Source organism: Diplotaxodon limnothrissa, linkage group LG9 (genome assembly GCF_057381915.1).
Source record: "Diplotaxodon limnothrissa isolate DT_005_m linkage group LG9, D_limnothrissa_male_GT1.1, whole genome shotgun sequence".
Lineage (NCBI taxonomy): Eukaryota > Metazoa > Chordata > Actinopteri > Cichliformes > Cichlidae > Diplotaxodon > Diplotaxodon limnothrissa.
Genome location: NC_140604.1, coordinates 21,821,979 through 21,845,879, shown reverse-complemented (window position 1 = coordinate 21,845,879; position 23,901 = coordinate 21,821,979). Strand labels below are relative to the sequence as shown.

Below are 23,901 nucleotides of genomic sequence, written 5' to 3'. Positions count from 1 at the left end.
TCCCTCAGTCATAGTGGCTGCTCTGTGTTGTATTAAACAGCATTAATAATCACAAGAGGCTCAGTGTCACTCAGAAGTCTCCACATCACTAAGGCAGACAGTGTTGTGCTGCTGGGCATGTTGTGCTGTGTGAAAGTGCTTACACGCTCCCTCAGACAACCAAAGGGAATAATTAAAGACAGAAGATGGAGGCAGAAGAATGGAAAGCAAATCCCATTGTTTGGGGTTATTTCATCCCACTGAATTTCTTTTTCTCACTTTCTTTTCGCTCTCTTCTCACATTCCTCCCCAAATGCACTGTGGGTATGTGGCACGTTATCAAAAGCATATGTAAGCGAAGCAGCGCAGAACAAAAGCCCTGTGATGTCCTCCTCATACCCACATTGTCTTTTGATTATTCTACAATCATTTTTATATCTGTGTAAGTTGGGAAGGAAGGGAAGGCTTAATAACCCCGTAATATACAATACTGTAGCTGCTCAGAAGTCACAATGCAAGATGTGCTCGAGACGATTTGGAAACAATCCTGCTTAGTCCTCTTTTTAATCTAATGGAGTAATTCTTCAACCCCTCAGTATTCAAGTTGTTACCAAAATAATCCACAATGAAATTCAAATTTAAGGTGAACTAGACTATTAGGGCGACTCTACTCCACTCCATTTCTGGAGCAGTAAATGCAGCCCCTCAATCTCTCTCAGCTTTTACTGTCAGTCAGAGAGCACTCAGTCATCTCCGTGCATCAGGCCCGCAATATTGATTTTTCCACCCACTGAAACAGCCGCATGAACATAAATTTTGCATGAGGCTTTTACTCGCGGCCTCCGCTTTGGTCTGACGACACATGATGGGACCATGAACACGCTGTAATAACCCGGTCGGTCCTGCCAGGCAGACAGGCTCTTTTCAGGAAGGGGGAGCGCGGGTGGGGGGGGCTCAACACCTTCTGGACTTTGAAGGACAAAAGCAGGAGACCCCATACTGGGTTTCACTGCATTACATACCGTTTATGTGGAGTGTGTTTGAATGGAGCCTGAAAATATCTCAGAATGTGAAGGTTTGGTCATAAATGAAGCCGTTGTAGTTGCTTTAGACAAAATAAAGTATTTCTTTTATTTATTCAAAGAGATTTTAATGAGACAGCTATAAAAAATGTTTGAAACCAGGATTAGTGCAGAAAGTTTGCCACTTAATTTAAGAAACTTTCAAGCAAAGCGAGATAAACTAATTAGTCGCTTTGGTTTAATCTTTAAAAACCCTCACCTGTAAGATCACTGCACAAAAATGAAAAAATAAAAATCTTAAGGATTGAAATCAGAGGGAAAATAAACTCTGTCTCTCTCTTTTTGCTTGGGACCTCCTGGAACTTTATCGGGACCCCCCCCCCCTCCCCAGAGGTTCCCGGACCACACTTTGGAAATCAATAACAAAGCAAAGGGCAACGTTATCGAGCACACGGGGATTTTCTTGTATGTGTAACAACTCCATGGAGAGGATTTGATTCTTTGAAATGCTTCCCCCAGAGTGAGAATCCTGCAACACTGCTTGATATTGCCTTGCATCACAAAGTGAAAGCATTATCTCTGGATCCCTACAAGCGATGTGGTTTACTCTCCAAAATCCTGTAACTGCGACTCCGCTCAAATCTTAACTACCTATATTTTTTTTTCTCTCTCTTTCTTTTTTGTAGTCGCTGAGTTCCTCCTGCAGCTGAAATGCTGATATTGACTGCTGTGGCTCTCTGAGTAATGTTTTTATTCAGTAGTTCTCCAGCTCCTTTAACGTTTCATTTTCCACGTGTTCATTCCAGCCATTGCCAACGCAGGTATCTATTCTCCATCCCCTTAACGTGATTACCAGCTGTATGCACTCGCCGGTGAAGGAATGTAACACAAATATGTTGCAAGCTGTAAAAAAAAGAAGCTCTGAGTGAGAACGTGTGTTTGTTTTTCTAAGCCTTTTTCTTTCTAACTCTAGCTAAACTTTTATTTCAGGGATTTAGGCACAAATATGAGATACTTCACTTGATTATTTGCATTTTTTTGCCAAAATACCAAACTAGATTGTTGCGTTTCATGGCCTTTAAGACTAAATGGGCCACTCGATGATTCGTAATTTCTTTACTCAAGGAAAGAGACGTTATTAATGCCAGCTGGTTGCTGCATGGAAAAATCGTAGTGTTTTCTGAAAGAAAAACCTTCACTTTAGCAGCAACATGTACAAACGCACTGAACAACTTTGACAAGCAGTTTGCAGCAAATAGATCAAACTAAATAGAAGCAAGCCTGAACAGGTGGGTCTAAAGTTTATTATTAAAGGTATCAACGGTGTCCACCGGGATCCGCAAACTCAAAAGCACCATCACCTTTGTCTTTAAGTTGGATCTAAGTACAGCCAACAAGTATTGATCAGCAGACATTAGAGATGTAGACAACAACAATGAATTAATATATAAAACTTTAATTAGCATTGTTATCATAGTTTCCACTGTATGAGGTGTAAACTATGAAGTATTAAGTATTTCATACTTTTACTTTTTAATACAGAGCTAGTATTGAAGTATTTTCAGTATTGCTGCCTTTATTTGACAGTCTAAATCAAGGGTATCAAACATAAAGTCCAGGGGCCAGAACTGGCCTTCCTAAGACTCTAATTCGGCCCACTGGATGTGCTTTAGAACAAGTGAAGGAAGGTACTGAATGAATTTTTGAAGTTTTAACTGTATTTTCATAAGTTTTACAGCTTTTCCCACCAATAAAGACCTTCCCAATGGTCGTTCATACTAAACCAAAGCAATTAAATGATTGATAAATAATTCAATGACATAAAAATTCATTTTCACTATTTACTATATACATTTCATATTTTTACAATGAGACTACAGTGGGAAAAAGAAATAGGAGGTTTTATGGCTAATGAACTCTTCCTGTAATTTTACATGTGGATTTCTAACTATTTAAGTCCAAAGAGTCATGCTGGCAGATTTCTTTCTTTACTACAGCAGCATTTCTTGATCATGTAGAAAAACGGAGACACACTGCTGAAAGTGCACTGCTAAACTAAACGTTTACCTAAACATCTATACACAAAGGGGAGTTTAGCTGGTTCGGCACATTTAAGATCAGAGTTTATGGGTGTATGTGGCCCACGGTTTAAACACTGACACTCCTGGTCTAAGTGTTTCTACCAAAACTGAACCAGATATGCTGCAAACCACACACGGGCAAAATACAGCCTGCGGGCCATCTCAGTCCAGCCTGCAGTGTCTTAAAAAACTGATTAAAACCAACCATTGTGTTAATAAATTTTAAGGTGAATGATTGTAATGAGTCTGTGCTACTTATTAAAAAAGGAAGCAATGATCCTCAGAAATGATCCATTATTCCTTTATTCATAAATAGTAAATGTAAGTCTAATTTCTACTTGATTCAGCGATGCAGGTCTGTATATTAAAGCTCAAGTCAGAGTAAAACAGTTGACGCAATATTTATAATGTATCGTGTTTCATGCAAGCAGTGGTCCATTGTCAGAAAATTAGATAGATGTAGGTGAATTTAAATGTTAGTATGATAGTTATGATAAGTGGATTGTTTTATGCAAGTCAGATTTTCATTTTGAACTCAGTGGGCACCAAATGAATGCTTTATGAAACATAAAGTATTTCCAGACTCTGAAAAAGCTATAAAATATTCTAGCATTTGTATTAAATGCAGGAAGTTTAAGATAACTGACCTCTATTGTTTGCTTATCTCACCAGTATGGCCTTTAGGAAACAAAAATAAATGTTTCCTGTGCTAAACTGTGTCAATTTACACAAATTCATGCCTTTTGTCATTTATCAGGTTAATACTAAATGCTCCACCTCTGATGCCACTTTCTTTTCATCTTTCTGTGTTTTAATAAATCACTTTTGAATTAAAAAAAAGACAGACAGAATGACCAGTGATAGAAATAATTACCTTGACGCGTAATCAGTGTTATGAAAGTGAACTAAAAGTTAACATTTCACAAAGGAAATGAGAGCAGAAACAGTGATGTTATCCCCTTCATCAGTGTGCGAGCGCGCCGATCTAATCCACAGAGTAAAAAATGACCTTCCCTTGACCACCTTCATAATTACCAGATCTCATAGAGTCTAAATCTCCTTACCTCCAGTGGAGTAATTATCAGTGTGACTCACTGAAAAGGCAATTGAGACAGTGGTTTATGGACTCCCATAGAGGAACGTGAGGCAGAGCAGTAATGGGGAGCTTGTTTGTCCCCCCCTCACCTCTCTCGTCGGAGAATGACAGCCGTGTTTAGAGACGAGAGCAGTTCCTAAAGATACAGGGTGGGTCACATAGGACAATTTCATCAACCTGGAAAGGCTCCTCTGTAGCTTCTGATTAGCTCTTAATTTACTGCACTCCTCTCCTAAGTGAGGCTAAAGACATCCAGATAGTGCAGCAGTGTATAAGCAGCTAGATGAAAAACTTTTTCTTGGCTTTAAAGGAAGAGATGCATATGAAAGCCAGTGTGCATGCATGAATATACAAAAGGTACCATTAGATTTTATTCAGTCCTGAAACTCAGTACATTCTGTCCAAGCTTTGTGAACTATAGTTTCCTTTTTAACGGCTAGAAATACTGAATGCCTCCAACATGAGATCATCGTCTCCGACTCCTTCTGTCCATACTTTATGCAACACAGATCACGTGCGGTTTGATAGAACGAATGATAGTCAAAGTCCCTTTGTGTAGATGTGATTGCTATGACCTTGCAATCACTCTTCATGCTGGCCTTGCCCGGGTCTTTTCTAAGCGCTATAACATGACGACCACCTATTTTTTGCTTTTCAGAAAGGCTAAATGCATCAACAGATGTTTTCATATTTCATTTAACTCGAAAAATGCACTGTGGATGTTAGGATGACACGATACCAACAGGTAGCCAGACTCATTTACATATGCACAAACAAGCACACAGGCAAAGGGTGTATAAGGCAATTCAAGGGAAATAGTTACAAAGGCAGGTGTTGTACATCGGGAGGAAAACAAGGAGCTTGAATCAGCCCCAGAGAGAAAAGTGCTGTAATAGGTGGGTTGGCAGTGACTACTGAGATAGTGCTGGTAATGAGAGAGCAGACTGCCCGCCCTCCCACCCCACTACTCAACCGCACAGGAAACAAAAATAGCATTTTGTCTGACGAACGAGCCGGCTTTGACCTAGCCTTTCGACCTCTGACAATCAGTCTCGCTTCGTCCTCCACTACTTCACAAGCCTGGGCCAGGACAGTCAGAGATAACAGTTGATTTCTACTGTGGCACTAAAGCGAAAAAAAAGAAAAAGAAGAAGAAGCTCTGAAAGAGAGATGGCAGACAGTTTCTCAAAGCGCTGAGGTTGAAGGCCTGAGACTTCTCAGCGCTGGTGTCTCGGAGTCCCAAATGATTGTTGTTAAAAGTTTAAAATTGAGTTTCGTTTGCATCTGATCATTGCGCCGCATGATCTGGCTCATTCCTCATTAGAAACATTAACATAGGCAAGTTGTGACAACACTGAAAGTGAGACCCTTGCTCTTCCACCCCTCAGGCGCGATGACTAAGTGGGAGCGCTGACTGCATCGCAGCAGACGAGAACTAGTGAATATGAAACACAACAAAGAGACAGTGGGAGATATAATGAGCTCTATAGGATCCCGGCACCCTTTTGCCCTCTCTCCATCACAAGTGAAGCTCCCGCTCTCATCCTCGGCCCTGTGTCTGCTGGAGGAAGGAGCACAAACAATTAGCTGAGACAAGCTGTTTGGATTATGTGCTCAACCAAAGCAATCAGACAGCTGTGGTTAAAAGAATGAGCTTCAAAATGCCAGTTGCCCAGTTAGAGAGGAAGGGAGGGTCAGTGGTCCTGACAGTCTTAACAAGATGACAGAATTTATAAAGCACTGCTGTTAAAGAATATAGTTACCTGCAGTGTAGCCCTTATAATAAGGCCACATGGGGCTTCTTCCATATTCCCTCTGTATTTGTTTTCTTCTGCTTCATATTCTTTTGTTGTGCCTCGTGTTCCTTGGCGTAATGGTTGGCGCTGGAGGAAATTCTTCAATCGTCTTTGATCTTCGCCTGGTTTCGATAATTTTTTGACAGAAATCTCATTTTGCCCCCCTTTTGTTTTCTCCGTCTTTGTTCCCTTTTATTCCATCTTTAAATGGGGCTCAACATTTTGTCGTTGTGAAGTTGCAAAGGAAAAGAGCCGGTCCTGTCAGGGGCTCAGCGCTTGCTAGACAACTTGCCCCAACATTTCAAGTGCGAATTGGACTCTTGCCGTTTGCACAGATGATATATAATTCATGGTGGGGGTGTGAGAGAGGTGTCAATGTGTCAGGAGGTAGAAGAAATGTAAAAGTGTGCTGTTTACTGGCCGAGAGATGCCGGCTCTCTTTGGCTGGGCTTCTGCAGAGTGAGGAAAGAGGAGGATGATCTGATCTTCATCAAATGTTCATCTGTGCCTGTCCTGGAGACGAAGTGACCACGCTAATCAAAGACTTGTCTGCCCTGATGTTTTATTCATCTTTTATGAGACAAGCATACTTAAATAATTTAAGTGCATTGATTCGGTGTGTGTACAAGCTTGTCTACGATGTGTTCACAATTGCTGGGCCGTATTATCAATAGATGTTCACAAGTCATTTTCCAGTGTTTGTTATCAGGGCCTTTGTGTTATAGACACTGTAAATATTTAGCTTAGCTTAGTTCGGCCGTGTATGTTAATATAGTATAAATACATTATCTGCGACACTTTATATGTTTTTCAGAATGACATCACAGTTTACACCCTAGTTTGTGGATTTTTAGTTTTAAAGCATGAACATTTGACTTAAAAGAGGCAAACGTAGTTAATTTAGTTATTAATAGAAGTTTAATTGAAGTATTTATTTAGTCTTTATTTTCCTAATTCTAAAAACAGGAAGTGTATTTTTCGCAAAACTTGTTAATTTAGCTTGTTTAGACAGCATATGCTTTACTCAGCATAATTACCTTGCTTTTTAGTATATGAGATTTTAAAGACCGATACCGATATTTGGTGATTTAAAAATCCGAAATTTTTTTAATTCAGACACACAACGCAGAATTATATGGAGTAATTTAATAGTGTAGTCTAAGATAACGAAAGTGATGTTTAAAAAGTAATTTTGCTGTTACAACAACTCGTGGATTATTCGTTTACCACCGCCCGATAGTTCTTGAATCAACTGCCTGTTGTGGTTGTTGCAACCCAGAGACATATTGTAGAGTGCCCTCTGGTGGGCAAACTATGCAACATCAACACTCATAGCATGATTGAAGGGTGTTTTTCTGTGTTTACATTTTCATTTTTCTGATGTTTTAAGCACTTTGAGGCGACTGTTGATGGGATTTGTAAATAAACTGAATTGAATGGAATTGAAATGCTAGTACTGAAAGATCAGAGTCTACTTTCCATCCAAAGAAGTTGTAGGTTTTAAGATTATTTTTTGACTTTTTTTAAGAACTGAAGCGGCTCTATAGTGCAGTAGTTTACACTTTTGCCTAACAAGCAAATGAGGCTGAATTCAATTTTGGGAGGAGAAACAAACTCTTTTGTGGGTTGTGTTAAGAAGGGCAAATCAAACATGCAGAGCTACCTGCTGTGGTCACCCTCTTCTGAATAAGTGAGCAGCTGAAAGTAACTTTAACTGTGGAAACAATTACATAGGGCAGAAATGTCTTTTTATTGTGCACTACACTGTAAAAAGCTAGATGAAATATCTCCATACAGATCAGTCCTGTCTCCACTAAACCCAAATTATCTTTTGCAGCACAGAAACAGTCAAATGTTGATTTCACTCTTTTCTTTTCTGTCTAAGGCTGTGTAGCATCACCAAGCAGTCCACAGCAGTCTGCTGGAAGTCAAGCGTAGCAATGATATGTTCTGATATGTAAAGTTGTTTTTAAGCGGTTGAACTGTCAACATGTTAAGACATACACCGGTTTTAAAAAGTCTCTTCTATCCATCACATCTGTGTGTAAACTCAGTTTGTCCTTTCTTCTGTTTAGGGTGTGAAGGTCAGCTTAGATGTTGTTGTTTTTAGCCCATTTCGCACATATGGTGTTACGGTTGATTCCTTTAGTAGAAATCATTCGTTGTCTGTGTTGTGCTGTGGCTTTCGTCTGACATTCAAACATAAAGTGTGTGTTTGTGTGTGTGAAATGACAGAAGATCCACCAAGTTGTGTATTCGGGTGTTTGGAGTGAACTGCACAGCGGTCACACCAACATGTTTTTACATTTGTTTTATGTCAGGTGTGCTCTCTGGGTACTTGGTAGTATCTGCATGTCTGGTGTGGCTGCAGCTTGAGTGTTAACTGATTTTTTTTTTAAACAGCATAAAAATTTATAAGCATTTAAATGTTGGAATTACTTTCTAATGGCACGCTATTATTGGATCCAATTAGTTAATGGGTTTATTTCTGAACTCTTACAGAGAAGATGGATGTCTCTTTCTTATGAGATTTTGAGCCATTAAACCAAAGATTCTTTCTTTCTCCGAGTGACAATGACGACTTTTGGCTCCGGAGAGCAATTATATCAGTCAGGCTTGATAGCTTTGTCCTCCAACTAGCTAAATTGAATTCAGTGACTCCATCATGCAGGCTAAAAACCCAGGAGGACCTTGTTGTGGCTCCATGCAATTTACATCTGTCTTTCACTGTTTACCCTATGCATCCCACACTCTATGTGTGCATGTGTTTCTGTCTTTGGTGTGAAAATATTCTTCAGATAATGAAGGCCTCTTGTTTATGTGCTGAAACACTTCTGCAGCGTGTGGCTCAGACACTACGAAGAATCAAACTCCTGTCCTTTCATCAACAGCTACCTCATCACTGAACTCCCAGCTCCAGCACCTGCAGCAGCTCCAACAGATGCAGCAGCACCACCACCAGCAGCAGCAACAACAGCAGCAGCAGCAACAGCAACATCAGCAGCAGCAACAGCAGCACCACCATCACCAACAGTCTCACTCCCATAACCAGAACCAGCTGTCATCCCAGCATCACATGACCCCACCCAGCCAGCAGCAGCAGCAGACCTCCGTCCCGTCTCCAGCCTCCACCTGCTCCTCCACCTCCGGGCAGCCGCAGCAGTCCCCGCTGCACCGACCCAACCAGTCTCCAGCCCGCAGCCTCCCGTCACCCGTCACTCCACCCATGCCTTTGCCCGTGAGTCCACAAACTAACATGTATTTGTAGATAAGCACAGGTCCAGCTTCTCCTCTCTCTAAAACAACTTCTAATTCAGCACACTCTATTTGGATTTTTGGCTGGAGGTTGCTGGAAAATTAATTGCTAAGCCCCAGATACGTAAAAAATGTGTACTCCCTGACAAGTTAATGAGTGATTGGTGGAGGCCACTTGGTGTCACTAGGCAAAATCGGTCTTAAAGACATATGCAGTGTCAAAGACATAGGCGAGTGATTGGTGTCGTTAGATTAAATAAATCGCAAAGAAGGTGCAGCACCAAAATCCTCCTTGTGATTGCTTTGGCTGCTAGCAGATTCACATGTAAGATGATGACTTGTCTGCAAAGTCTCTCTAACAAACTGGAAATGGAAAACCACTTAAACTAGCATGTTTTAAAAAACCGAGCTTTTACTTTGAAGGCGAAGTTGGCAAGTTGGCATCTTCCTTGCAAACTACATCAATCTTCTAGTAACCAAAACAATCATAAGGAGGTTTTTGGTGCCGCACACTTTGAGATCTATCTATTCCAGCAACAGCAACCACTTGCCAACCATTCAGGGAATATACATTTGTCCTTGTCTCTAGAGGTTGCCAGGGGGTTGCCAACTGGTATGAGTGAGGGTAGATCTAAAGAGGATTTGGCACTTCTGATTGGTTTTAATCCAACCTGTTCACCTACATCAGTACTCTTATATTTACGTGGATTGAGGTTTCATTTTTGGTCTTTATTAGTTCTGTTTTGGTTTAGAATGTAAATATTTAAAGGCTATTTTAAATTACATCAGAACAGAGTTAAAACGTATTTATCATCATGTCACTGCCGTTGCCCATTAATTTGTTCTTTTTATTAATACAGATTATCTACGTCAACCATAGTAACAATAGCTCTGCTCACTGATCTTGCAGTAAGGCCAAGAAGTGTTTCTTTTTAAAAAGAAAAGTGCTTCATGAGCTGACATGTGGATGGGAATCGCATCATTGTGGCCTTTACCAGCAGCTGTATACTCTGCGCTCGATTGTTTGTCTGCAGATGATCTTTATCAAGTGGTGTCCATGTGGACCTATTAGAATATGCATGTTTTTATTGAAGCCTTGACGCACTTGAGCACATCCAACCTCACAGCCAGGCGAGACGCATTAATCGTATCCTGCTGCTGCAGATCGAGGAGGGATTCTGAGGTTATCTATCCTTAGGCTTTCCAGTCGTAATCAGTCCTTTAATCTTTGCTGCTCTTCCCACTCAACCTCCTTTTTAGTCACTTTGTCTGTCCATCCATCTCTGCCCTTCTGTCCGTCTGCCTGTCACTGTGTGACGATAATAACCTATTTTATATCCCTGTGGTTTCATTTCTGGTGGAGACTGGCCAGGGTCGCCTTTCTGTCCCTGGTCACATTCATCAGCGTCAGACCCTTATTGGGTTGTGGTGCAAGCTTCTTTATGGCCAGGATGAGTTGGGCTATTTGTTTCCCCTCGCAGCCCTCTCTGGCCCTGTCACGGCCTAGTGAGACTCAGCAGGAAAAACAGCCTCTGGATTTAATGGGCTCCAAAGGCTGGCCGCTACATCGCGCCAAACAGGCTGTCCGGTCTGACTGTGGATACAAGAGCTCCTGACCAACATACAGATCCACACATTAAGCTTGCATCAGACAGTGTGTAAACACCTTAAGTAACAGATACTCTCTTAAGCTTTAATATGCTAGGAAACCACCACTTGGTTAAATTTCCAAGAATCTAAACAAAAGCAGCAGAACCATTGTTATTCCGAAACAAGCTCACTGCGTGTCTGAGTTCCCGAGCTTTATCGAGGTGGTGTTTCTGTGAAGGAAGCAGGGTTGCTGATTACGATGGCTGAGGACAGACCTTCTTTGAGGGGGCCAGAGGGGCCACATCGGGTATCATTAAGATATTGCCTCATCAAATAGGATTAGTGTGTGTGTGTGTGTGTGTGTGTGTGTGTGTGTGTGTGTGTGTGTGTGTGTGTGTGTGTGTGTGTGTGTGTGTGTGTGTGTGTGTGTGTGTGTAGAAGAAGAAGCAGCAAAATGGCCATAAAAGGTTTAGTTTCTCTGGGTCATTGCTGGGATTTTCAAGGGGTGAGTTACACAGGGAGGGGCTCTCTGAAGGACAGGCCGCGGCCTCAGCACCCTCTCATGGCTGCAATAGGATTTAAACAGCAGCTCCGCCTCCCTCCGCCGCTTGGGTCAGTGATTGGATTTTCAGTCCCACGTCTCTGGTTCATTTACAGAAGTTTTTAAATTCAAAGCACTTCCCCGAGTGGAGACTTTCTCGTGCGCACGTGAGCACCGTCACCCCGATCGTGCTTTTGTATGTTTTAATGAACAGCACAGAAGGGCATTTCTGGTGTTTCTGTGTTTTACCCAGAGGAACCAGTGTGTGCAGTAAAGTGGAGTCATAATTACCATAATACAATGAGCATTTTGCAGATAACACCCCTATTTCCTACCGTCATTATTCAAACAAGTAGAATCACTCAGCCATTCAACTATTTGCAGAAAAGACTGCACAGCGCCGCAGAGAGACAAACACTCATTATGTTCCAATTAATGTCCCATTGTAATTCTCTTCTCATGGGAGGTGTGTGATATTCTTTGTAAACTCACAGAGAAGAAATCCTAAGCCTTCATTACATCCCTGGTGTTTTTGAGGGTTTGGCATTTTTTTAATTTGTGAGTCAAATTTCATTAATTAGCTCATTAATACTCGTATTAGACTACAAATCGTACGGCAGCAGACCGAACCCCCTCGAGTCGGTGTTTTAAACTTATATTAGTGAAGCTAATGTGGTTAAATGAAGGGAGAATTTACCTTCCTACACCTTTCACACACTCTGTCTGCAGCTCCCCAACATGCAGAGTGCAGTCAGAGGCAGCCTGGAGCTGCCTGAAATAGCCACCACAGTGATGACAAATAGACAGAGGAAGATTATGAAATTTGCTTAAGTGCGTTAATGGGCTGATTGTGGGAGCCCGCTGGATTTTGCTGGAAGTTGATTGATTAGAGCTGCGGGTTTTCTCCACGCCCGGAGAGCTCAGGGATTTGACGGGGTAAAGGCGCACCAAGTCTGTTACACCGGAATTGATCTTAATTAGATCTGAAAGACCTGCCACAGCAGAATGGTCTCGGCGATTAAAATGAAAAACAGGAGAAATTACTGATCAAATTAATCATAATGTCGGGCTACAGCTGTAGGTCTGGTGTAATTTGCCACTCCAGTGAGTTACATCAGCCCAGGCAGGGGAAAGGAGAGGCAGTACATACTGATCCATAGCAGCGGGAAGCTTAGGCCAGCCTATCAAATGTCTTATTCCAGTTCGTCTGCCCGGACCCTCCTGACCCTGCTGCGCCATCCAGCGGAGGCCCGGCATCCGTCTCTTTGTGCCTCTAATCTAATTAGTTGCTTTTTATTGCCCCTTTTTTTCCCCCTTCTACATTATGTCTTCCTCCATCCAGAAACTGCACCCTTTACAGTGCTGCTGTTCTTGTCATGGCTGTCTTGTCACCAGCGTGTTGTGTGTTCACTAATAGCTTCTGACCTTGGTCCAGTGTCTGGCTGGCTGGTTTTCGGGGGGCCTGGCGGAGGTGGAGGCGTCCTGTCTTCCTCCTCCGTCAGACTCCCGCCGTCTGTCTCTCTCCCCTTCGTAGTCATCTCCTTGATCGCTGTCAGAGCCCCACACTGGGCCTGTCCACTCTCCATCCACACACTCATAGGGGTAATTACAGCCTAGGGGCCTGCCTCCTATCCCTGTGCTCCACAATTTACCACCAAAGCGTCCACAGACATCTCTCTTCTTCCCCACTGCACCCCGACATCACAAGACTGCAGGGCCTCAACCCACAAGTGCTGCAATTACCTGAGTCTCTCCTCAATCCTTTTCTCTCTCCCTCTCCTCTCTCTCTCCCCCCTCCACGCTCTCCTCTCCACCCCTTTGGCTCCCTCACTATTCCCTGGCAATCAGCCTTCATTAGAAGCCTCTGGTGAAAACCCATCGTCACCAAGGTCAGCCACTGCCAACCACAACGGCCTTTCAGAGGCCTGGCTGTCTGCACTCTCCATCTTTCCTCACCTCCTTGCCATCCTCCCATTCCTCCTCCTCCTCCTTTTCCTCCCCATTCCTGCTCACTCCACCATCCTCCTCAAATCTCGGGCCCATCACTGCTGCTTTTGTCTCCAGCTGAGGCCCCTTCAGACACTCATGTCACTGTTTTCCGCTGCAGTGCACTTTTACTTATGTCAACCACTGTTAAAATCACCACTGTCCAATTTGCTCCAAATGTCTCCCTTTTTTTTTTGTAGGGGGGGGGACATTTTTCCCATTATATTATCATGTGTATTAAATGAGTCTTGCACATCGATTAATTGATTTTCCAGATCAGCTCCGTGCTCATTGAATTTAGCAAAGAGGGAGCCGCCGTCATTCTGCAGGATATTAACTCAAAATTAAAATGACATGCTTAAATGTGGGCCCAGTGGCGCACGCTGGGCAGCGTTTACGTTAAAAGGGAAAAGTCGCTCTTAAATGTTGAAATAAAAAGAATTACAAAAACACATTATTTGAAATGATTTCTTCCAGTAAAAAGTGTTTTGAGTGTCTTTTTTCTGCCAGTTTTGGCGAGGAAGATACAATTAATGGAAATGACAATTAAAAAGACCATTTAAAAATATTTATGCATGAGAATAAAAGTTGGGCGTTCTTCTCTTATAATTTTACTTTCATGTAGAAGCTTTAAAGTGTCCTCACGTCCTGGCATTATCCGCAATAACACCTGCTTTAAATCCCCAGATTTCAAATAAAACTTTTAAATATACTCGCGGTATATGATGGCAGGCTGTGTGTTTAAATGGCTGCTGGTAGCTGCGTGGTTTTAGAGCATGAGCGGACCCTCGGCTCTCCAGCAGCTCAGCCTAGCCTCTTATTAATGCACAGGAGATCCGGCTCTTAAGAAGGCAGAAAATTGCCTTACATAACAAGCGCTCCACAATTTAGAAATACAAATGTGCACTGTTGACTGAAGCAGAAAATAAGACTGTTGCCCATCAACAGCACCACATTTCATATGAATAATTATAAAGCATGGGAGCTAGATGAGGAAAACAACCTGACCATGACAGCTCTACTACTTTTATTTACTTCAAATGAGGGATTAGGCAGGGAGAAAATCTAGAGACTTAAGGAGCGACGATGAGCCTTGAATTTCTAAATAAGGCGAAAGTTAAATTTATCATATTTCGCAAGGATCCTCTGGAAAACTGTGAGGGCACTTTCACTTTTAAAACTGCACCCACATTGCACCTTGCACTTACTTTTTGGCTTTTCTGGTTTTGTTGAGTTTTCAGAGCTCGCCAAGTTGATATTTCCGTCACTTTTTCTTTTTTTTTCTTTTTTTAAATCTGCAATCCTTCTAAGCCTGGCCCCATTACTCTCGAGGTGGGCAGAGGGCTTGCAGCTCAGACACCCAGCAGAAAGGCACAGCTCCCTGATCAGCCCACATGGACACTGGGGGCAACACGCATTAGACGCCCACAGGGGAGCCCTCAGATGGAGCACTGAGCTAGGGCTCACCTAACAGTGGAAAAGGAATAGGGTTTCTTTAATTATGAGGCAGGGCTGTGACATTGAGTTCCCCCCTTTCTCCTCCAGCAGCCTCCCAGACACCGTCTAAGTGCTCCGCTCTGCTGAGGAGGCCAGTCCCCCCGCGGGGCGCGATTCCACTGCCTGTAATTTCTGATGCCCATTAGTGACCGCAAACAGAGCACCGGGCTCGCACGAGGAATACAGCTGCGCGACTCTGCCACGCTGTAAAAAGGCCCTTTTAATGCAATGTTATTGCATTATACCCTCCTCATAGAGCAAGTCAAAAGTCCCATTTGTGGTCTCTGCAGAATATTATCAGAAATTCTTCTCTGCAGTGTTTCCAGTCGTAGTAAGCCGAGGCTGGATTTGGTGTATATTTTTGTAATATGAAGTGGGCTGTGTGGGTTTAAATTCCTTTCATTTGCACCTGCACTCTCTGAGGAGCTTTTTTGCATTTTCTCCCAACCCCAACCCCCACCTCCTCTGGCTACCTGCCCTTTTTCATTATTAGCGGGAATGTACAATTGATGGGTTTTGTAAATAGACTCAACTGGAATCCAAGAAAAGTGCACTTCCTTGAGTCAACTCCTCAAAGGTGGGGGGAAACCTTTGAAGTCGAAACTGAGATAATCAATACAAATACGGCGGCATATTTCATCAATTCACTTCTCCACTTATGCTGATTTAGCTCATGCCAACAACTCTGTATTTGTTTCTTTTTCTTTTTTTTCTTTTTTGGGGGGGAGGGATGCGGGGGGGGAGCGAAGGAGACATGGACGGAGGGGAGGGAGAGTGGTGGATTTATTGATCAAGAGTGACCACATCTTAGCCACAGAGCCCCTCTCTCGTGATTAATCTTAGGGCTCAGAGTTGGCCAATGACACATGACAGGCCTCCTCCTCAAACTCCTCCATTTCTCTTCATTACTGGCCGTATTTTTGGACACCACTGTGGAGAGTAATCATTTACCTTTATTGTGTTTATAAAGCTGCGGCATGGATGACCCTTCCTATATTGAATTGAGGACATCAAAAGATCACTGGACATTGATTAGGAAGATATTAAAGTCATTCAAATGCTATATTTATATGTCAAACAACAGCAGAGTGAAAAGAGATGCCATTTCCACCTAAACGAAAAGCAATGGGATGTAATCAGTCCAGTGGAAATACAACTCAAGAATCAAGAAATATGGTTTATTAAACATTGAATATTTGAGGTAATGCTCATCTAAAGGCTGCAAAGAGTCTTTGTTGATTCTCCACAGTCGGATCGCCTAATGATTTGATTTTTCATTTTCTCCCGTGGCCAGGTACCCACTTTAAGAAATCATAGCCGGAGCAGCAGTATATTTTCCCGCAACGCTGGTCGCGGCTGTGATTTCCAGCCCAGCGCTAGTATGGTACAGAAATAACTGCACCAAATATGTCACATCATGAGCTGAAATGGTCAGCACTTTCCTGTAGATACTTAATCACCAAGTAGTTTCAAATTTAATACATCTGGAAACAGCTAAATATTATAGATCATTCTCCAGGAAGAGGAATAGTGTTGGAGGACTGTAGTATAACTTATATTTTTACTCTCCGAGTGTCCCCTAACCAGTGGAAATATACTGCTGCGGTGATTAATGACAAGGAACCCGCTCTGAACCGCCGTGCCTCACAATTATCAACAAATGGGCTGGAGCAGATTTTATGTAATGATTAAAGCTGCTGTTAATTTCACATGAAGGTAATGAGCGGGGAGATTGACGGCCACTGTCCGACACTCCATCATCCCTTTATAGTTAGTTTAAACGTTTTCACGACTCTTTTCCTCCCTCATTTGCATTTCGCCTCATTAGATATGGCCATTTCTGAGACCGCCCGCAATATCCATTTCCTGGAGTTAATGCATTTTATTTGATCAGCCAAACCGCCTCAGTTAACTAGCTGTCATTCTGGTCTTCCATATGACATCACTCCATTAGCACCCGCCGTGCCACCTCGGCCACCTCCACGTCCACACCCGCTGCCACCACCATCCCTACGCTGCCTTAAGCAATTACAATGCCCGACTGTCACCGGATGCAGCGTTATTGTATTTTGCCGGGTGTTATCTGCCCCAGTTGTTCTATCTGTCTTTCACGTTCCAATATTTCTCCTCAAAAATGGCTCTTTTTGGGGTTTATTTTTCACAAGGGCTGGAGCTGAGGCCCAGTGGTGAGCAATATTTGGCGCTGGGAGGGCTCAGAGTGCACAACCACGGTGCGAGGCCCCCGCCAACCAAGGGACTAGAGGTGTTTTGGAGGGCCTAATGGCATTTTGATGTTCATAAGCACAGCAGATGTGAGGAAGGGGAGACAGGGAGGTGGGCGAGAGGCTTTTTTGGGGGAGGAGGGGAGTCAGCAGAGGACTGTCAGCGGAAGACTTGCAGAGTCCTGACAGACACAGAACGTGTTTTCTCATGTCACAGCTGATTACATTCACTCCGGAGTGGGAAAAGAGCAGGGAGGAGACAGAGATGTGGGGCGAGGACGGACGAGGGAAGCTTCCATGTTGCTCCAGATAAAGGACATTCTCCTCATACAGAAACAATAGTGGTATTGACTGATGATTTACCCTGCTGGGTCCACTTTGATTCAGCTGTGGCTGGATGATTGAGGGTAAAACTTTCCGATATTTCTGTAGATGATTGTTTCTACCTGTAAAAAGTTTGTATGTAACCACTTTCAGCATCAGGTCAATTCTCTTTGAAATTTCCCTGTTAGGTTAAACGCACGTTTGATTCTTTTCTTGACTCACAGATGAGCAGAAAATACGCTTCGCACAAATCCCCGAGCCCGAGCGTAGACAAATCTGCCCCCCCTTCTTGCTTGCACCTCCACCACTTGTCCATTTATCTTTGCTCTTTTTTTGTCTAGTGCAGGCCCCGAAAAGAGGGGGGAAAAGCAATTAAGTTTAAAACGGCCACATGAAAAGAGCAAAAACCAAGAATAAACTCCAGTTGTTCGTGTCAGACGATTTTATTTTCAGGGGTCTCTCCACGGTTTGCGGGGACACTATTTTTCCCTCTATTCCTGAGATTACACGGGTTGCTGCACCAGGTGACCCTCATGGTCAAACAAGGCGACGGAGAGCCCGGCGGAGTTTAAAGACTCCCCCCTTCATACCGAAAAAGATGCATTTTTAACAATTTGCAGGCTTTTTTTTTCCTCCCCGCCAGACACATTTATTTTGTGTGTGTTTATCCCCGTGTATCCTTGCAAGTTTGCCTATATTAAACCAGGAGAGCGAAGCAGCTAGAGGGGGCTAAAGGTGACAAAATGTTGTCACATGATATAATGGAGGCTTTGAATTTGCTGGCTTGAATTTTACCTTAAAACTGTTAGTTGTTTTTTTTTTAAATAAACACACCGACGTGAGCTTATTTCAACACTTGCGTTAAACCGGAGCATCCCGATCTGCCAAAAATCTTCTCAGACGCCCTTTTTCGTAGCAAATGAAAAGAATAAACCACAATGGTTAACATGCAGGCTCTACAAACTGGATGATCACTGTTTATCTCTTCCAACACATGCAATCAGTACAAATGCTAGGCCAGCTCTGTCATTTTGTGCCTCCCGCCGAGGTGTTGAGAGGAGTCACCGTGGCGGAAAATCACCTGTTTAGGTGTTGAACACAGCCTCGCCTCTCCTTATTCCTTGCTCTCCTTCCAACTGCTATCCATATTATCCCGTGCCAGAGACGCGGCAATAAAGCCTGCTCTCTTTTCACCTAGATTTACCCGAATAACATAGCATCTGAAAGGCCTATCATCGAATGAGGCTCAATGATAATATTTCAGATAAATCTGAAAGCTTCTCCAACAACCCATCACTCACACAATGACGCCGAGCGCAGCAGATTTTCAGGCAGACTCTGGGCGTGCTCGCCTGAGCAGATCACATTATCTGTGTGTTGATCTGTAGCCTCTGTTTAACTCTGTTTAACTGACCGTGTTGGCTCTTCTCTGTGTCCCCATTCACAATCGCAGCACCCTCAGTGCTGTGTTTTCACCCAAACGGCTCAAAGAACTCTCAAGTCAGCATTTTACATTCACAGCCTGTCTCACCTGGGCTACCACAGCGGCCGGAGCAGCTTTTATTTCTTCTTCAGGTAGACGAGGGGAGGAGATCGTCTGCCTCTCAGTTTCTCAGTCTCGCTACAAGTCGCTTCATACTTGTGGTATTTTTCAGGATTAGCAGTTTTTAGGCTTTGCTGCTGATGATAACGTGGGCGATAATGCTGCTTTATGTGCGTTCTGTGTGAAAGACAAAGCTGGTCAAATAGATCACGCCCTGTGATCTCCATTTCTTTTCTTTTTTTTTTTGCTTTTCTTTTTTTGTTTTTGTTTTTGAAAAGACATTTTAAAAGCCAAGAAAGCACTACTGGGAGCAGCATGCCAGAGGAGGATGTGGAGCCGTTTCAGCTTTCATGTGTCACCGACTTTTCAAAACATTCTCGACTGATTCTCAAAGTTTTTCCACAACAATCATCAATTCACATTCGCCTTTGAGCGTATACGAAGTCAGCGGTGATGACTCCTTTTTATCCCTCTTCCAGGAAAGCATTACTGCTGTTATTTTTTCATCACAATAAAGGTACTTTTGCTACGAATCTCTCTACAATTTTTGCTTTTGTATAATGATAGTAATAAAGGTAAAAGTATAATCAAAGCTTTTCCAGACACAAAATTGGGCTCCATACGGCACAGTTATTTTTTTGGCTATATAATTAATAAAATCTCATCTTATCCTATCGAGACTCTTCATCCTCTTATGGGAACATTACATTTTGGCTTTTTTGCCTCTTATACTTCCTTCTAATCAATAAATACAGTTTTTAAACAACGGTGACAGAGCTGTGCTATGCTGTAAAATAAACCCACTGTCCCCATCTGTGTCTGTTTAAATTTGATGCTCAGTTTTTATCTTTATAAGGTCCAACTAATGCCAAATAGCTAGAGGAAATTATAAATGCACCCCAAACAAGAGCTCAGGCCTCCGGAGGATAAGCTTGAGTAAATTAAACCCCACTTAAAAGTTGCATCTGGAAAGCCAAAACCTGTTTAGTGGGAGCCAAAGTTTTCTGTACGTAGAAAAAAATCCATGTGTAATATAACCACTTACACTTTTATCAGGATATGCCATTTGTCAGTACAGTCACCGTTATAAATCAGGTTTTTCCTGGGTTATGTAGGAGCCTCTGGGGGGCTACTTTGTACCTAAGCACAATCGGTGTGTATGCAGTAAAGGCAGTGAGTCTGTGTTACTTGAAAGAAAACTGTGTTTCCCTGTTATTTATGACTGTCTGACAAAATGAAACCCAATTAACAAAGCTGGTTAAATAACAATAATGTTGGTTTTATTTAAAACCGCTGCAAAAAATTAAACATTTTTGCATGAAAAATCCTTTAAATATGTCACTGATAAGTAGTCACGTATAAAACCTAATTAATTGCTTACAGTGCCAAATGCTTCCAGCCCCTTGAGATTATTAATGTGCACATGAAATTTGAATTATAATTTATCAGTGTTTAGCAAGGATGTGGGTCAAAGGGCAGTTTAGTAAAAGCAAATGCATCTTTTAGAGAAAATATAAGAGTAAAGTCTTACTCTTGTTTTTTATCTTCTAATGGGGACATAATGGAGATTCAAACATACTAAAAATGACACATTGTGTAAGAAATACTGGCTGCCATATGATACGTACATGCATCTCCCATTGTTGCTTCTGTACATTGATGCTCTTTAATGTAGCAGCACTGTAAACTCAGATAATCCTGCCTGTAGTCGATGTGCTGTAGCTGTGCTGCTTAGGTTAGTCTTTATTTCAGCTTGAATTCTCTTATGCTACATATATACAGCTAAAAGTAGGCGCGCAGTTTTTCAGCGTTTTGAGATGTTCAGATATCCAAAGGACAACTGCTGGACACATAAAAGACAATCTTGCGATTATCGAGGAAAAACTGGATGACTTTCAGACGAGAGGAGGCAATATCAATCACGGCCAATTTGAGGCCACCAACATGAAATATGATTTCATAAGACAAATGCAGTGTCATTCTTAATGTGCTTAACCTTTACTGTCAATGAAAAAGTATCGATCGCTCGGTGGCATTTTTTCATCATTTGATTTCGAAAAGTGTAATAATATATATATGGTGGTGGGGTACGGTAAAAGATGAATGGCGACTGGGTGATCTCAGATGAACAGAGCTGAATTCGCTGCAGAGAAAGTGTGGAAAAGTTGATGTTTCTGGGGAGACTTTTTGTCGCAGCATGCTGTATTTTAAATCTTGTAAATAAACCCTGCTTTTAATTTAAGCATGTACCCGACCAGCATTAGCAGCGGGGAGCGGGCAGCCTGCTTCTTAAGCAGTGTTTCTATTATTTCTCTATTCTGTTGAGTAATTGGGAGGTCTCCTATCTCTTCTTGGTCTTTGATCTACTTACTCAACCTAATAAGACTTTGCTCTGCTGCACTACAACCAAATCAGCAGTGCATTTTCAGCCCCCTAATAAGTGGTTAGCTTGATTTATATGGGTAATCTCAGCAATGTGGCAGAGCTCTACAACCTCTCCCTGATGCACCGAGCCTCTTTTCACAACCACAGGCCAGACCAGATGAGTCCATTACAGCGAGGGCAAAGGCGGTCATTTTAACCCTCCTTTGCTTCAGCTGTAACAGTGAGTCAGAGGATTTCTGAGTCGAAGCATATTGAAGCGGTTTTACGATACAGTGATGCATGGCCACGCCGCCTGGCTCTATTGTGAGAGCGGGAAGCTGTTGGGTCATTGCTGCGGGTGGAAAGACTCGGCTCGGCCCGTGGGGAGCCCCGGGGGCCAGAGAAAGCACTTAGAGTGGTAAAATGGCCACTTATTCACAGCCGCCCTCCTGTTTTCGCTGCTCCTCCCTACCCTCGAGCCTCCCACTGGGTCCAGGAGCACAGACCTCTGGGAACTATATGATGGACTGTGCAGCCCTCACTGCAGTTGGCCTATTCTGGCCCCACAAACAAACAATAAACAAAAGTGTGACGCCTGTAAACCTGCATCTGTAGGAATCTGTATTGTGCTGTAAACATCTGCACTGGTGCCATCAAACAATGTCTTCGCCCTCTCCAGATGAATCCTCTGGCCAGCCAGGCGGCGGTAGCGGCAGCAGCAGCCATGGGATCCATCGCCAGCTCACAGGTGTTTGGCAACGCCCTGTCAAACCTGCAAGGGGCCACCGGGCAGCTGGTCACCAACGCACAAGGACAGGTGAGTGCAACGAGCTTAAATATAGGGCTGAATAAAAACTCCAGAGAGCTCTAGAAGATGCTGGGAGTTCATCTATCACGTATAAAAAAGTGCAGCTCAGAATAAACAGTCTGATCTTTCCACGCAGACTTCTAGTAGCTAGTCTTAAAGTTGTTTGTCTACAATCCAGTAGCTGCCCCACATCATGTTAAGCATTTTGGGAATAAACAAAGCCCTTCCTTCTTTTATCCTCACGCGCAGCAAAACGCTGACCTTGTCATATTCACAGGGTGGCTGCAGAATTGTTCCATCAGTAGCCAGAGGCTTGAACGATGATGCTTGTCATTGCAGGGCCTTATCTAATGAATCATCTTATCTCAGGTGCACACAGCACATATTAAAGGAAGATTGTATGGACCGCGTGCCCTTTCGTGCCACATCGTGTTATTTACTTTAACCCCTGTTTCATCGCTGTTTCACACTTGCACTGTATGCTGATGTTGAAGCATTTCTTAGCACAAAAACATGCTGGATTTTAAAATTAACCGACTGCAGGAGCATTTCAGAGCCACCAGTTCGACCGCGCTTCACTGCGTATAGTAAAGTGTGTCCGAACTCTTGATGCTAAACGTTGCTAATGAGACAGTATGGACTTCCCTGGCTCACAAGGTGCCTGGAGCACTGGGAACAGATCACTGTGGATATGGACTTGACGGGATGCTCTGTGCTTTTGTAGTGTCTTGGTGGCTGACACTCCCTGACATAATCAGGTCACAGAGACGGTCAAAGCCTTAGGCTACATCCTTTGCTCCCCACCTCATTATTCCTCAGCATTATTCAGACGGAGGGCTCTGAAACATGCACTGCCCTATCAGAAGGTCCTGCCCCTCCTCCCCCCAACCACAGAAAATATTATACAGGCTAATGCGTACCTCAAACAAGGCTGGAGGTCTAACAAACACACACAGCGGCTTTATTTTGTCTTTACTAGAGAGCAGCTATTATCTTTAAGATGTGTCTTAAACTGAATTTAGGGACAAGTTATGTGTCATGTCTGTAATACATGAGTAAAAAGTTACCTTTCCTTGAATTTAAATTGTGCCTCTGTGCCGCTTCCTCTGCCAACTCTCCCAAAAGACCTTTTCATAAGCAAGCGTTCTGAGAACCTTGAGAAGTGTCAGACCTGGTGGATGTTTGGAGTTCAGTATGTTTTTAAATCTTAATTATATTGGCCCAAGCTTTTTTTTATTCTCCAAGGGAAATCAATGAGGCTCTTTTATCCTCACTGCCTCTGCAACAGTGATTAACAAAGCTATGCTTGGATTGCTGCCTCCTTATATTTGTACTTTGGTCACAAGGACAAATAGTGGTTCTTACTCCTTGCGCTCAAATGATCAGCTGCTGTTGTCTGTTCCCCTTGTCCGCAAAGAGCTGGGTAAGAAAGCCTTTGTCCACTCTGCGCCTTTTTCATGGAACATGTTACAGAAAGACTGGAAACTAACTGAATTGTTGTCTTTAAATGTTTTTAAAACTAAACTCAAAGGCCTACAGGCTGCCTCAATAATGTGTAATTGTTTTGTGTAATTTTAACTTTGTTTGTTCGTATGTATTTGTCTTGAAATGTGCTGCCTCTTGGCCAGGACTCCCTTGAAAAAGAGGTCTTTGATCTCAACGGGACATTCCTGGTTAAATAAAGGTTAAATAAAAATAAAAAAATAAACAGTTGCGGATAAAAGGCACAATTATTAAGTCACTGTCACTCCTGAGATCTTTTTTTTCTTTTTAAACAAATCTCTGGCCGTTTTTGAA

General features: G+C 42.8%; 1 protein-coding gene across 1 annotated transcript in view; it reads left to right on the top strand.

Annotated features, from left to right (window-relative positions):
- pou6f2 (POU class 6 homeobox 2) overlaps positions 1-23,901 on the top strand; it is a 77,524-nt gene that overhangs the window by 38,766 nt on the left and 14,857 nt on the right. The window contains exons 4-5 of the mRNA XM_085362244.1: positions 8,866-9,212; positions 21,976-22,113. Of these exons, the coding sequence (XP_085218370.1) occupies positions 8,866-9,212; positions 21,976-22,113 (485 nt within the window). The remainder of the gene's footprint in view (positions 1-8,865; positions 9,213-21,975; positions 22,114-23,901) is intronic.